Here is a 16,339-nt window from a genome sequence, read left to right on the forward strand (position 1 = left end):
CTCAAAACATCAATTCCCCTTACCTTCTCAAAGCAACAAAATATTTTTCAAATCCTTTCATCTTCCCTTATATTTTTCAAGACCAATAAATCCAAGATGCTCTATTTCACTTTCCTAGTGAAATATATCTGTACCAAAACATGTGACTATTTGAATCCCTTTTCACGGTCTACAATCCAACAACCTAAGCAAGCTATATATTTTATTTTCGAACATTGCATACTGCAGTGCAAAGTTCCAAATGGTAATGAAAGATTCCTATTTTACACCAAACCATGCCTTGTATTCACCCATATCATGTCTTAAAATCCAAATCTTTCTTAACTATTTGAGAATCTTGAACACATTAATTTCCATTTATCTCCCCAAATGAATAAAACATTTCCTTAAATACTATTATTTTCTTCACATATATCCTTGCTTAAGCCAACAACTTGAAAGTGTACTTTTTACTTTCCGAGTGAAACATAATCCCTAAACTAAGATATATGACCCTTTATAACCTTTTCCATAAATAAAAAATTTCATTCCAAACTTGGAACTTTAGTAGAGTATCCCCACAAGATAACATTGCTTTTAAACTTCAAAACGTTTATCCTTCCTCTTGGTATGGTTAATTAAACTTGAACCTTTTTATTGAAACAAACACATAGTTCAAACCCAAGCACCTTAAGAATTTTTCAATCTAATAACCCATTTTCTCCCATCTAAAGGCAACTATAATTTCAACCATATTGGCATTCCTTGACCAATTCATCTTACCTAGGTCTTGTAAAGAGTTCCTCATACTATCGTTTTATGCTCCATCTAGTAATTCTTCTTCCTTTTGGGCACATTAATAAATAACTAAAACACCATACATTACTCGCTCCACCAACTTTAATACTATGAAAGTGATCATGACCTATTAATCTTTTCAAAAATTTTCTTGGAACATTTTGACTTTAATATCTAGTAATCCTTAATAGAATTTATAGTCAAACATGAAACTAGACCCGTCGGTCCTCTGAAATAAAACATGCGTCAAGGCAAGACGGTAAACTGCCCTATTGGTACATACATAATTTCAGTACTGATTAGAAATTCAAACATGCTCATAATACTTATAACTGGCATGCAACAAGTATATCACAAAGACAAAATCATGCTTCTAAAGTCCATTAATTAACTTTGTAAATCTAATCTAGGCCGCCTAACACGAAGGCACCAGTAATAGTACCACTTACCTCAATTTGGTCACAAAAGTCTATGCAAATCATTCCTTAAAACCTTTGGAAAACTTGAATCAACCCAAAGTTGTGGCTTGATCCAAGACAAATTCCAAAACTTGATTCAGTTAGCCAATCTGATCAAGAATTAAATCCAAAATCAATAACTTAATTTTTCCACTATTACTCCCAATCTAAAAGAATAACCAACCAACAACCGATCTTTACCAATCCTACAAAACGAAAAAAATGGTCTCTAGCTTTGGTCAATGCCTTAAAACTTCAAAATCTTGAATCTAAGTTTCATACCAAAGAGAGGTTACTATTTAACCCAAAATCAAATGGGTGAATTTCACCTCCCAAATTATAAGGAAAATAAGTCTTACCCAAAGTTTTTCTCAAGATTCCGGCAAAGATCGGGCAGTGGTGGCTGATGGCGCGTCGGTTCGTGGCTACCATGGATAGGCAGCGGATGTTGCTGTCGGACGACATAAACTGTTTTGGCTAGCGGCTGATAGTGAGGGTCTTGCATGAGGAGGGTTTGCGAGAGTGAGAGAGAAAGGGAATTTCTAGTTTTATAATTTTTTATTCAGCAACGATTACGAACAAACCAGAGCTTCAAACAACGATCCAACCGTTCAAAATGAAATCTATGTGTCTCGAACAGACTAACCAAATTTGAGCACGATCCAAGGGTTCAAAATCCGGCAATCGACAATTTTGTGGAAGCTGTCGCTGAAAAAACGAATTGCTTTCCCCCAATTTTTGTCATATTTTCACTCTCATTTAATTTCGAAAAAATCTCAATTCTTTTTTTTTTTTTTTTTCAAATTTTGAAAATATAAATAAAATATTTTATCACAATATCTCCAAAATCTCCAAAGATTCTATTAAATTTAGAAATCAATTAATTTTTCAAATTATCTTATTTTAGGCTTCAAAAAACCAAAATAAAGGCATAAGATTGATTTGATACAAATTAAATCCTTCCAAATATTTAAATCAATTCAAAACTACATGAAATTAATTATCTCTTTTAATTTTTTTAAGTTGACCCTAAAATCCAAAATCAAAAGGAAGCAAAATTCGAATATCTAATTAATTAATTAAATTCAATTTAACCAATAAAAGTTTTCAATTATTTCAATTTAATCCCAATTTTCCAAATAAAAGGAAAATTTAAACTCAATAATTTTAGATAATTAACTTAAATTTTTCTAAAATTCGGGATGTTACAATGCACCTTATTGAAATTTTGTTTGACCATTTCTTAAGAAACAAAAGTACATAGAATACAACTAATTTTGAAAATTAAGCAAAATGTAAAAATAAAAAATAAATAAAACTCAACCAACACATCTTCCCTTATTAAAGTTAGTTAACATATATGTCAAAATGAGAGCAACTCGTGATAATTGGCATCATCTACCTTCTTCTTTTAAGATGGAAGAGTTTGATCTCTTCTCTCCATAATTAATTCAAGGTTTAAAATGTTGTGAAAAAATTATTTAAAAATCTAAAAAATATATAAAGTAATAAATAAGCATATGCTTTTTAAAAAAGTTAACATATTTATTATGAGTCTTTTACGATATAATAAAATGTTGATTTATCATTCATATTTATGTCGAACATACAAATATCAATGAAAGGGTAGATAGACTAAAAAAAAACATTTAAATCCAATAATATAAGTAGCATTATAGACTTGTTAAATATAATTAAATGCAATAGACCAAATAAATATATATATATATTTATATATATATATGATAAAACTAGAACATTCGAACTACACCAAACCCAACCGAGTGTTAAATAGCAAGAACAAAATAAAATTCAACCAAAGCATCTCCTTTGATGAAGTTAGTTAACATATTTATTTTATAAAAAAAATAAAAGTTAGTTAAACTAAACAAATATATAATAAAGAAAGAAAAAGAAAAATCCAAATCCAAATCCTACAAATAAAAGGACAAAAAAAAAGATATTAAAATTTAAAAAATAACATCTCTTTCTTAGCTTAAAAGCCACGCCATTACTTCTCCATTACTCCATCTCCCGATTCCCATCCAATTACAAAAAATCCCTTCCTTTTTTATATCCCTTCACAAAATTTTCCCCCAAATTAACAAATTAAAATCCATGGCCGCCGCCGCCGCCAACAACAACTCCGGCCTCCATTGCGAGGTTTGGCAGCCCCAAGATTTCTCTGAAACTCCCTCCTCCTCTTCTTCTTCTTCTCAATCTCAACCCCCTGAATTCTTCATCGATTTCTACGTTTCCTCTTACGCAACACAAGGCGACGAAATCATCAGCACGCTTCGTTACAAGAATTTCCGCCAAAGATGTGACGTTCTAACTCAGGATTCCTTCTCTTGGTCTGCAATTTCCTCTATGCTTTCCGAAACCAATGTCCCTTATCATCTTCAACCCTTTTTCATTCACCAAATTTCTATTAGGGCTCGGGGAATCGCTACCGAACCGATTAACGCTCTCTCCCGCACCATTCCCATGGTCGTCGAGCTCATGCTCCCCGAGGAAGCCATGGAGGATTCCAGTTATGGGTCCGATACCCACATGGGAATTGTGTCGGGTCGGGCCAGTAGGGCTTCGATTCAGGACATGGAGAGAGTTGAAATTGATGGGGTTTTGAGTGATTGTGTTATCTGTTTGGATGAGATTGTTTCAATTGGGTATGAAATAGATGCAGTTCGAATGCCTTGTTTACATGTTTATCATCGAAATTGTATTCACAAATGGCTAGAATTCAGCAACCGTTGCCCTTTGTGTCGGTTTCAGATGCCATTGGAAGAGGAATGATGCTCTGTTTTTCTTCTTGCTCAATTTTCTGTAATATATTTACTTTTCTTTATTTGGGTTTTTTTTCTTTTTTCCTTTGGAAGGTTTATGAATGAGAACCCCAGATTTCTAACGACTTATAATGCAAATGATTTATCAATAACTATATGATAGTTTGCTCTGTTTTGAACAATTGCTTCTCTCTGTTTTTTAGTATGATTCTCAAACCATTCTTGGTACCAAGAATTGAGTTAAGAGATTATTGATGATTTGTTATGTGGTGAAGGAGATGAAGTGTAAATACTTTCATTTTATAGTTATTTTCTGAAAATTAACTCTATTTATATTGATATTTTGGGTTTAAGGTTATCTTTGGATAAGTTCAAACAATTGATGGAATTTTGTTATTATGTTCTCTCAAGCACAGCATAAAATTCTGGTCAACATGTTAGATATTTTTATTGATATTTTTATATTTCAATGGGTTCGATATGGATTTAAAGGGGAATCGATATTTCCATTATATCGTAGAAAAATTCATTAAACATAAAAACAGTAAACAACAAAATGTCACTAATATAACTATAATTTATATTAGACATGATTTTAATTCATTTAAATTTATTTTTTGAATTTTTTAGTTTTATAACCTTTTTAGAAATATCCATCGAAATCAATTTATTATCGATATTTCTATCGAAATTTTTATAAAATCAAGATTTCGATATTTTCATCGACATTTTAAATTTGATGTTTTATAGTTAGGTGACCTATGACAAAATTTGATGGGTTTTTTTTACTATTTTAAAAATGTTTGTTTCTTTCTTCTGACAAAGAGAATATTGATTGAAATTTTAAATGAAGTAGCTTTTAGTTTTGTAGGATTCAAATTTCAAACACAGATAAAAAGCAAAGGCCTTAAAAAGTCAACTGTTTTACCTAACTTTTAGGTGCACCAGCCAACATGATAGATAAATTTAAGTCAATAATTATAATGCAGTTCGCTTTTTGTTTTGTTATACATTTTCTACCATTATTTTAAAAATTAAGTCAAGTTTTGAAGTAGTTTTCAACATCTTAATTATCTATTTTTTTAAAAAAAATAAAATAAATTTATAAATATTACTTTTACACATGGATTTCTTTATTTTATTATTGTTTTTAAAAACTAAATTAAATTTTGAAAACTAAAGTAGTTTTTTAAAACACTTTTTGTTTTTAGAATTTGACCAAAAACTCATTTGAGGTATTCGGAAGAAATCAAGAATAATTTTTTTTAAAAAAATTCATTTTAGTAACCATTTGATTTTTTGTTTCTAAATTAAGCCTACTTCATCCACAATAATTTACATTTTTCTTAAATACGATGGTTAAATTCTTAACCAAATTCTAAAAACAAAAACAACTTTTTAAAATCTAATTTTTTTAATTTTCAAAATTTGACTTCGTTTTTAAACCATTGGTGAAAAGTAGATAACAAAGGAATAAATTTAGAAATGGAAATAGCGCCCCTGGGCTTAATTTAAAAAAAAAAAAAAAAAATAGTTACCACACGGAACCTAAATTCTTATTAGGTTACCAAAGACAAGCTAAATTTCAATCATGACTTATTTTCTTTGTTAAAAAGACCGAGTTTCCAAGTTCAGTGAGCAAAAATCTTTGCAACACCAAAACTCGTAACTAATTTCCACTACTTATTCTATTGTACTCTCAAATGTATAAATTTAATCTCCTAATTTTCAACATTTTAATTTATTGCTACCTTTATATATATATATATATGACATTTTAACCTACACTTGAGAAATGAGTGCTAGCTACTTTGCTCGTAAAACTAAGATAACCATCCTCTTAATCATATTCAAATAAATATTACAAGTACAACAATTAAAATAATCAATAGTGTCTAATAGAATCAATCAAAGGATCGGGTTAGTGTACAAATTAGAGAAGAAAATTCAATCTCCATTCTCTTTTTAAACTTGAAAAAAGAGAAAGCAACAAGGAGTCAAGAAAGCATATCTGAAGACTCAGCGTCATTCGCAACTTTGATAAAGACATCCTCTAAAGTGGTGTCAGCCAAACCCCAAGCCAATACTGTAAACCTGCTTTTGGCATTTTCAACAGCTTGAAACACATCAGCAATCCGAACCTGGTGTTTTGGAAGCTCAAATTTTTGGGTTCCAGATAAATGGTATATCTTGCTAGCTCCAGAGGCCAAATGCTTCACCATGTTCTCAACATCTCTCTCATGAACAGGGGATGTTGTCATCGTAAATACATAAGCTCCACCATATCTGGTTTTAAGCTGTCCAAAGATTGCCAATTTAGTGAAGTACTTGTGAAAGTCTTAAAGGCATTTAATGCATGTTATAGTGATTCACATCACAGCAGAAGGCAAAGGAAACAAAACTTTGGGTTGCATGGAATCAAGAGAAAGAAACTGCCTTTTCATCTCTAACATGTGTGTGCGCGTGTGTGCGTGTTTTCTCTCTATTTGTAGGAAAAGTATTTCTTTTTCCTTCTCCAAATTTGACTGCAAACTCCAATGGAAAAGCAATGTAAGGGTAAAGGGAAGACGGTGGAAGAAAGGAATAATGTATGTGGAAGGAAGTTCAAAGATATCGGGAATCTAGGAAGTTACTCATGGAAATCAAAGTAGAAGGGGCTTTTTGGGTTGAAAGGTTTGATGACCAAAATTACATTATCTATAGCTAGCTGCGAGATCAAATAAGTTACCTCTTTTGGATTTCCAATACACTGCACGCTACCATCTACAAAAAATCCTATCCGATCGCATAAGACTTCTGCCTCTTCCATAGAGTGTGCTGATGATATAAATAAGGTTTTTTTCAATATCCAAAAGAATCAGAAAGGAATAATGGAATAAGGAAACGCCACCAATATAAACTTTGCTATAATTCTAATAAATGAAAATGAACAGATGATAGTTAAACACGGAGAAGTATATCACATTCGTCCACATGTGGATGAGAAAAATCTTTCTATTTCTATAGTTGATACAGCACCTGTCAAGTCAAGTGATATGTTTAAATTCTACATGGAAAAAGAGACTGGAAAGTGAAGCGAAACATACTAGTAAGGATGATTGCTCGATCTTGCTTTGCACGCTTCACAACATTCCATAAATTTTTTCTTGAAGCTGGATCTAGGCCGGTGCTTGGCTCATCCATATAAACAACCTTCACAAAGTTATTAGTGGGATTTTCAGATATATAAAGGGCCTTGACATATAAAAATGAAATAGATCGATACATTACTTTAGGATCCCCAATTAGTGAAATAGCAACACTAAGCCTCCTCTTCATACCTCCACTGTATTTCCCAGCTTGTTTTTCTGCTACTCCTCCATGGAAGAGGTTGACACCCTTGAGAGATTCTTCCACCGCCTGAAGCAATTAAAGAGCAATGATGATGACATAATACTTCTTTATCTAATGCATTTTCCATTGTTTTACTAAAAATAAAAACAAAAATACAAAAAATCTGTATGCAAGTCTTTGCATGCGTGCTCACTTTTCTAAGAGATAGACCAATATTAAGATATTGGATCTATATCCTTTGATATGCATACGCTGGGATGCTTGTACATTAACATAAAATGTGTTTCCTCGCAACAAAATGACCTCATCTATTATGAGGACGGTACAATTTTATTCTCAATGGAGAAGAAGTTTTCTACTTTTCTACTTTCATCTTTTTAAAATCCAGTCTATAGATGGATATTTCCTCATGCTTACTCTCTGTTTTACAATTCATCATCTGTCTCTTGTTTTCAGGTTCAAACCTTCACTAATATATGAGTCTTTTAAAAATCTTTCCAATTATTATTTTTTTTCTGGAGTTTTCATGCCAGTTGATGGACATCTTGACTACTTCAAGGAGACAATTGTGTAACTCTATCATATTTGGTTGCCTAAGAAATTCATAGAATATTAAACCCAAGATAGATGCTCATCATGACTTGAACTTATCTACTTCAAGCCTTTTATTATTTACATGGACTCTCGACCACTAAATAAACAAACGGTGGTTTTAAAAAGCTTCTCTGAACTTTATACAAAGACAGATTTTCTTTTTAATTTTTCTTTTTTCTAAGTAAAACAAATAAGAATATTATTACTTTTCTAAATGATAATATCTTCTGCGTGTTTCTTTTTAGGATGAGAGGTGCACATTCTGTTTGTGGAAGATACGAATGTCATGCTAGCTAGATCCCCAAACTTCATAGGATCAACAGTTTTTCAAGCCACGCGATAGCCTGAGATTTCATGTTATCAACTAGCACGATGATTTCAGTTTAATATTATGCTTACTTGTATTAAAGCAGAACCTTTTAAATTCTTCATTCTGCCATAAAAGAGTAAGTGCTCTCTTCCTGTTAAGGTTTCCCATAGCAGGCTACATAATCCCCAAAAATAAAAACATAAGAATGTTAAATTTAAGAATCAGCCTAGAAAAGTCCAGATGTATATAAGCTTACTCATGCTGTGGACAAACACCCATGCTTCCATATATACCATTCATCTCAGTCCTTATGTCCAGACCTTCAACAAAGGCTGTTCCAGCGGTTGGTTTTATAAGACCAATCATCTGAAAAAGGATCCTCATGTGAGAGAAATTTACAAGTAAAAAAAGAACATCTGGATTCACACCGGAATATATGTGATACGCTCTTACGAGGGTTCATTGACAACCAGAAAATAAAATTTCCAAAGAAATAAGGGAAAGAAGCAAATAGCAAGTCACCAGTATTCACCAAAAACAAAGTACGAAGGAGAAATTTTCGCTCACCATACTGATAAAGGAGGTCTTTCCCGCACCATTAGGACCTAGCATCCCAAAGCATTCTCCTCGGGCCAAAGCAAGAGATAATCCTCTAACTGCAAACTTGTCAGGGTTTCCATCCTTTCCTGGATACACCTTTTTGAGATGGTCACAAACGATGGCATGACTTGGATCTCCTTCCTTTAGCAACTGTTCAACCTTCTCCTTCTGGAAGGAAAAGTAAAAAATCACAGAAGTCATAATTCAAGTGGTAACGATTCAGCTCTCTCTCAAAGAAAATAATCAATAGATTTCACCTAACAATTCAGACAATCGTAGTAAATCAATTGTGCAACCTCACAAAGAGGATAGTACTCATTAAACAGGTAGCTATACAGTTGCAATATGACAAGATATATTCACAGGGAAGTTCGCAAAGCAAGTTTACAATATTCCAATACAGAATCTCTCTTGAATCATGAGGAATAGAAATACTTGATAAAAAGCAAAAGATGAATAGATCATGAAGCTCTCCAGAAGCATGCATACGTGAGTACTTAAAAAAATGTAATGGTAAAATAGATATAAGTATCAAGAAAAACTTACCTCTTCTCTAACATCAGGTTTATCAGTTTGAACCAAAACTTTTGGTCCTTGCCTTTCCAAACCAGGATTCTGAGATGGATGTTTTTTGTCATGTCTTTGCGGGAAAAATAAGGGATGCTTCCAATTTCCCGATGATAAAACTTTATCAATACAATACGCAAATAGAAGCACCAGTATCCACTCAACAAGCATAATGATCAAGACTTCTCTCATTCCATTAGTACTATCAGTCAAATCTCCCCAGCGCATCCCATAAGTCCCCATTAGATTCCCCGTGAATGAATAAACTGCAAACTCATACAACCCACGATATAGCAAAAATCCAGGATATAACTCCATAGCTATGATCCAGCGACCTACACCACAAAGAATGCATATCAGAAGCAAACATTAGATGGAAAAGCTTAAACTTCATACAGGTTTGGAGAGAGCTTTGCCAATCAATATGAAATGAGACCATGAGGATCATTATCACATAAGATATTATCAGATCTCAGTAATAATGTAAAATTCCATTAAGCAATTAGATGAAGATAACTTCCAGATATTTGGAATGTCTTGATGTTCGTAATAGTCACTCTACATGTAGTTTTTTAAGCTGCCACACAGCTGCAAAATAATTATGAAGTTCAATTCTCTGACTCTCAATCTAGACAATCTAAATCTAATGAAAGAATACGAAAGATGTTTAAGAGACAACTTGAATGCTTGGAACCTCTCAAAAACAATCTAAAAACAGTTCATAACAAACGTTGATCAAAATTCTTAGTCAATAAAACCTGACTTGAGGAGATATTTACTAACGTGGGAATGACGGATCTTCAATAAAAAATTGGAAGAGAAATCCACCTAAGAGCCCTGTTCCAAAGACACATATATATGTTGAAACTGCAAAAGTGACACACATGTGTTAGCTTAAAGTTAAGTTGATACTAAGTCCTGTTAATTTAAATAAAACCGAACCTTCAGCAGTCTTGACATTTGAAAACATGGCAGCCACTAGAAAGGCCAGGGAGACTTGCAAATTTATAAATAAGAGATAAAACACAAACTGGATACTGTAGTCATTCATTGTAAAAAATTTCAGCCCTGCAAGGAAGTAAAGTTTATTAAAGCTTGGAACAAGGTCGGGATGTACAAGTTAGAAGTGTAGAAATATATGTTACCTATAACTGAACCAAACATCACAAAACAAAACATGTATACTGCAGAAATGGTGAGAAAATAAGCATACGAGATCATCCAATAAGGCCCATCACCAAGCCCATGCATTTTCATCATGATTCTCAGTTTCTGTTGCTTCTCATATACCAACGACGTCAAGATAACCTGACAAGATAGAAATAAAATATTTTAAAAATTAAATGAAGAAATAAAATAACCTTCATAGCAAGTTACAACACCCTATGATGTTGAACCAAAGATAGAACTATATGCAGTATGAAAAGTACCGCTATTATGACAATCTTGACTTAAGAGGGTCATATACTCGAACTATGTTTAAAAATTTCTTCTGCAGAGAAATTAGTTACTGAACTTATTATATTTTTTATGTTCCCTACAACTAGACAGACTTCTGCAATAGATAATTCTTCGTTACTTGTTCAGTAAGCCTTGGTGTTTCTGAGCGGGGAAAAAATGCACCAACTTTGATCTACTTACTGGGAAAAGCTGGAGGATGACCCACGTAAAAAAGAGTGCACCAAGTAGAGAAGAGAAATCCAGCCTGATCTTTGTTGCAGGTTTTGGCATTTCTTTGACAAACTCAAAGGGCATCTCTGTGCCTGCTCCTAACACAAACTTAAGATAGCCATTGGATACCTATGAACATAAGGAGAGGATTGCACGTGTCAGCCTTCATCATACCAGGAAAGTATAAAGGTAATGCAAAATGACTTTTATGAGATATGGGGGGAGGGGGGGTCTTCATTTTTTAAATCTTCGGTAACACAAATTGCAATCCTAACCTATATTTTTATTTGGTTAAATTATAATTTAGTCTCTAGATTGTGATATTTATGTCTATTTGGTCCTTGAACTTTCAAAAGTGTCTGATAGATCTCTAAACTTTCAATTTTTTGTTTGATAGCAATTGTGTTTAATAAGTTTGTGAAAAGTTCATAAAATTTAAAAGATAATTGATGAATTAGATATAAATTTGAATTTTGTATCTAATAGAACTCTAAACTTTCTTTTTTGTCTACTAGATCTACAAATTTTAAAAACTTTGAAAGTTCATAAACTAAATTTGTAATTTTGAAAATTCAGGGACCAAATGGACACAAATCTCAAATTTCAGAGATTAAATTTGCAATTAAACCTTCTTATTCAAGTTTTAAATGCAGCCAGTAGGCTAATATGGTTGTTCATAGTTCTGATGGCCTTACTAACAGCGAACATAAAGGCTAATTTATTTACTACAGGAATGCATTACATGCTCCTGCATAGGCTAAACTTAAAGAAATAGGCAAAGTTGTAATGATGTATACATGTTCTTTTTTTATTTTGGAGCAAATAAACTACATGTCGCAAATCAGGAGTGGGGGGATAAAGTGAGGGATACTTCAACAATTCACAAGTTCATATGTACCAGATTAACCAGACGTGGAACCCGCAACAAAACGTTTGACGAACGGCCAACATTGCTCTTATAAGATGAGTTATACCATATAGTCACATTAAAATTGTTCCCATCCGAATTTAAGAAATCAAAACCTGCAAAAGAGCAAGTACTTAGAATGGAATGAAAACTCTTCAAATCAAGAAGAAAGGTCTAATGAACCTGAAAGAATCTTCCTCTCATAAAAATAAAAATAAAAGAAAAGAACAAAAGAACAAACCTGAAAGAATCTCATTGATTTTCCCCTCTGAATTCCCGTTTTGGTAACCTCTGTATATCTCATCATTCACCTCTGACGAACTATTGCGCCACAATTGTAGACCTTGAACACATGCAATATCTGTTTTCAAGAGCAAAGGATGCCAAAAATTATTTAATAAAAGAGAGAGAGAGAGCAAAGGATGATAAATATATTAAATATAGTTGTTGCTTATCAAATTCTCTTAATTATACAACTAAATAATAGATCCATACGCATCCATGTTGCTCCACAAACATAAATGTTAACCTTACATAGTGAATGGGACAGCTAGAAAGTTTGTTGAGGTGGGTAGTCTATGACATACTACCTTGCATCTTTGTAAGAGAGAATATTGAAACAGGAATTGACAATGTCGAGCCTGCCACACACTGACGTTGCATATAATATAAAGGAAGGTCTGAAAAGAAAGCAGGATCAAGATAATTGTTTGTTCTAGGCCTTGATGCTGATCCCTGAAACATTTAGACCACACAATTACAGAGAAAGTGAATGATATGGCTGCGTCCAATATTGGATAAACAATGTATATTAGAGATGGAACTGCAAGAACATTAAAAATATGGACCAGGAAAGAGAGAGAGCAGTGGATGAAGAAGACAACTTACCAAAACGTTAATAGATGCTCCATATAGAACGTCAGAAGAGTTCCAAGACAAAGAACTTGGGACCATACTTGCAGCCAAAACTACCCACATTTACAAGATAACTTCATTACCAGTTAAGTTCAACAATTCAAATTGAATTTGAAGCAGACAGCACGAAGATAACTTTAACACCTTAGTTAATATGTACTTGGAGAAAGAAATGGGTCATACTATTTCCAAGAGAGCGATTATTTCCAGTGAAGAGCATAGTAACAGGACATGACATTGACTCCCTGCATGATTCATTTGACAAGTCTGTATATGGAAGAAAATCTGTTCTCACAGCACGGAAATCAGGAGCAGGCATTTGCAATATGGGAGGCCATTGTGGAGGACTTGGAATGGGGCAGCTTACTGCTTGTATCAAAGTTGAGTACTCTAACCCACATACTTTCTCACATACACCATCTCCATTCGTATCAACACAAACACAACCACAATTGTTCTTCGGCTTATCCAATTCGTCGTTGACTATTATTTGAAGTAGAACGAGCAATAAACAAAGGATGAATGGGAAGGAAATGAGACGAATATTTGTCCTCAAATTTCGTTTCTGAGTGAAAAAAGAAGCAAAGTTTGACCATATTATTTCTTGTCTCTTGTCCCTTTTATAGTTGCAATAGTGATTGATTAGCAATGATCATAATATAATAGGTAGAAATAAACGTGGAACTGGTGATGACAGGATTGATCATTATTATAAAATATTTTGAGTCTGTCAACTACTACTTGGTCAAATAAAATCCCTGTTCATATTGGTTAAAGGAGTCGAGTTAAACATAGAGTGAGAAATACATATGTTCATCACTACTAAGCATAAGGCAACTACACAAATTAAATCTAATCTGAAAACAAATGATATAATTCAAAAAGTCCTATCGAGCATATTATACCATTTCACAAGTCGATTTCAAAATGCAGACATGCCAAGGATAAAGAGAAAATCGAAATTAGCAAAATGCAAAAGGAAACCGACATGTAAGGATTTCTTAGATGCAGTAAATTAGACAGAAGCTGTAAAGAGAAGGAAGGAGAGGACCTGGTAGGTTAAGTTTTTCCTGAGGAGAGCATTTGCTTGGGTCCAGAAGGTTGCGGCCTCAGTTGGTGTATTCGCCATTGATATCAAAACCGGAAGATTTGAATTTCTGAAGAATGAAGAAGGAAAGTAGATGAATTCTAATTATCTTCCATGGACGATTGTTGGCCGAAATCAAAAGCTCACCCGCTCACATTGCCCATAGAATCAACGAAATTCGGCCATATGAGCTAAAATTCAGTGACATAGATTGCTATGTCTATTTCAGCAGCCTAAGCCTTTTCCTTTACGTAACCCTGAAGGAAAATCCTACTATTAAGAATTTTCTCTTGAAGGAAAATTCTACTGTAAGAATTTTCTCTTCTTTTTTTCTTTCTTCCTTTTTCTTTTGGAAAGTAAGAATTTCTCTTTGTTGTTCCGGATAATTGTGAATCTAAGTAATTTATTGGAAAATTGTTTTATATTGAAAATCAGCTTAAAATATTTTCAAATATAGTAAAATGTCACCATTAATATCTATCATCGATAAACTACATTTGACAATATTTATAAATATTTTATTTTATTTTACACTGCCACAATTTATTCTCCCTTTTTCTATCTTATTTTATTTCTACCTATAAAATAATCTTGAAATTTTTATAAAGATGACTCAAATTCAGTCGTTTGTTTCAGACATTCATAAAAAAAATATATAATTTTTTGCTTACGTAGACACTCTTGAGCTTGCTCTCCTCCTTTGTCCTCTCACTCAATTAATTCAATACAATAATGCTCTCGTGCATTAGGGCTCTTCCTATAACACCTAGTTTAGGAGAGGGACATGAATGAATCGTAATTACATCTGAATGAGAGAGATCTTGAAGACATGAAAGTATAGTTAAGAAAAAACTTAAAAGAATTGAGAATCACTTCCGTAACAATAAGGTGTACCTTTCTTTTCAGTGACTTAATCACAGAAACTCCAAACTTAAGCAGGCTTAGTTTAGAGCAATTATATGTTGGATGACCTCTTGGAAATTTTCTTAGAAAGCATGTGAGTGAAGATAAAACATTTTGAAATGGCTCACATTGGTTTGTAGAGATAGTCTTCACACTTGGAGGCAGTTCATGACAAGCAACAGTGACGTTGCCAGGACAATTGTGACTCTCTTGCAATTGTACTTGCCATTCTAAAAGGGGAGGGGGGGGGAGAAGAAAGTGTTGACGAGTGATTTGTGATACCAATAAAAGATTTTTCTTTATTGTTTGTAGACCATGGGTCAAACAATATTTTGGTGTGAATTTAGGTCAAACCATACAAAATTTATTTCTTGCATCATATTTTCTCTTTTGCTCCTCTATTCTATTTATGCAATATGTAAATATTATTTTAGTATATAAATATTCAATTTTTTGGTTCCCTCTAGTCTTTATAAACGTAAAATACTATTGTTGAGTCATTTCGTCTTACTTTCTTTTTTTTATTACAATTTCGACATGTCAACTGAATATATTCAATTTGTAAATAGTACATGACCAACACGTACTTTTTACAGGTATAAACGTGTATATATAATTACATTTGTAACGTCGTATTCTCAAATTTTGTACATTGCATATATATAATCACGTTCTCCCAATTATATAGAAGTGTTTACCACCTCAAAGAACAAATCAAACATGACAATTATTAATTCCCTAAAAGAAGTAGGATATTACAAAGAATGCCCATCAATTAAATAAATTAATCTAAGAAGAATAAAGAAATTTTCATTGTATCAAGCATTATATCATACTAATAGACTACTAAAAAAGCATTGTATCAATATATTTTTCGACACAAGCCAATTTGAGTGGATATGATACCAATAACAAATCATGAAAGTCTAGTTCAATCTCTGAGGGGAAAAAAAGTTCTACACACAATAAACGAGTAAAACAATTCATTTGTCAACTTCAACCTAACCCAATTAATCAATAGTATTCTTAATTTGTAACATAGTATTTTAAATAAAAGAACAATTCATTGCTTTAATCAGGGAAAAAGGAACACCATTTCTGCTTATGATTGATGGTGGAACAGTAAGCATTTCAAAGAGAGAAGATTAAAAAGAATCAAGTTCCAATCAACTCAAGTCCTCGGGGTATATTTAGATATACACATTTGATGAATATATGCTACTTCCACTTTCTACTTTCACTCTAAAGATAGAAACCAAAAGACAATATCTGAATCAGAATCATGGAGATGAGTGAAATCCAGGGAAGAACAGCAGAAAGTTATGATTCTGGTAAAAGGATGCTCAAGTATTAACTAACATATTCCATGGATGTGGCTGATGTTTCTGCAGTTTCCATGGAAAACAACTTTATCAGGTGTAGAAGGCAATA

At 32.8% G+C, this 16,339-nt stretch overlaps 2 protein-coding genes across 6 annotated transcripts; one reads left to right on the forward strand and one right to left on the reverse strand.

Moving 5' to 3' along the window:
• Window positions 1–3,353: 3,353 nt before the first annotated feature.
• LOC120084054 (E3 ubiquitin-protein ligase synoviolin A-like) lies at window positions 3,354–4,031 on the forward strand. Its single transcript, XM_039039955.1, has one exon. The coding sequence runs from the start codon at window positions 3,354–3,356 to the stop codon at window positions 4,029–4,031; it is 678 nt and encodes a 225-aa protein (XP_038895883.1).
• Window positions 4,032–5,821: 1,790 nt separating this feature from the next.
• LOC120083882 (ABC transporter A family member 7-like) lies at window positions 5,822–14,343 on the reverse strand. 5 transcript variants are annotated; one of them, XM_039039788.1, is made up of 18 exons: window positions 13,970–14,342; window positions 13,102–13,483; window positions 12,892–12,971; window positions 12,594–12,738; window positions 12,245–12,364; window positions 11,995–12,119; window positions 11,067–11,225; window positions 10,571–10,733; window positions 10,368–10,493; window positions 10,209–10,292; window positions 9,405–9,760; window positions 8,826–9,026; window positions 8,515–8,624; window positions 8,348–8,432; window positions 7,292–7,420; window positions 7,108–7,213; window positions 6,750–6,838; window positions 5,822–6,318 (listed from the first exon to the last, which is right to left on the reverse strand). In XM_039039788.1, the coding sequence occupies exons 1-18, from the start codon at window positions 14,045–14,047 to the stop codon at window positions 6,019–6,021; spliced, it is 2,838 nt and encodes a 945-aa protein (XP_038895716.1). In that variant the 5' UTR covers window positions 14,048–14,342; the 3' UTR covers window positions 5,822–6,018. The 5 variants fall into 5 exon arrangements, 4 of the variants coding, with proteins under 4 accessions (XP_038895716.1, XP_038895718.1, XP_038895719.1 ...); XM_039039790.1 differs by having other exon boundaries at window positions 6,019–6,318; window positions 13,102–13,401; window positions 13,970–14,341; XM_039039789.1 differs by having other exon boundaries at window positions 6,114–6,307; window positions 13,970–14,343.
• Window positions 14,344–16,339: the final 1,996 nt, after the last annotated feature.

The sequence above is a fragment of the Benincasa hispida genome, chromosome 8 (genome assembly GCF_009727055.1).
Source record: "Benincasa hispida cultivar B227 chromosome 8, ASM972705v1, whole genome shotgun sequence".
In the NCBI taxonomy this organism is placed as follows: domain Eukaryota; kingdom Viridiplantae; phylum Streptophyta; class Magnoliopsida; order Cucurbitales; family Cucurbitaceae; genus Benincasa; species Benincasa hispida.

Bases quoted from the DNA above. Each gene is read 5' to 3' on its own strand.
- LOC120083882 (XM_039039788.1), bottom strand. From the start codon at position 14,047: ATGGCGAATACACCAACTGAGGCCGCAACCTTCTGGACCCAAGCAAAT. The intron at 11,226-11,994 runs GTACATATGAAC...TTATGTTCATAG, and splicing joins TTCCACGTCTGGTTAATCTG to GTATCCAATGGCTATCTTAA. The intron at 7,214-7,291 runs GTAATGTATCGA...AACTTTGTGAAG, and splicing joins CACTAATTGGGGATCCTAAA to GTTGTTTATATGGATGAGCC.
- LOC120084054 (XM_039039955.1), top strand. From the start codon at position 3,354: ATGGCCGCCGCCGCCGCCAACAACAACTCCGGCCTCCATTGCGAGGTT.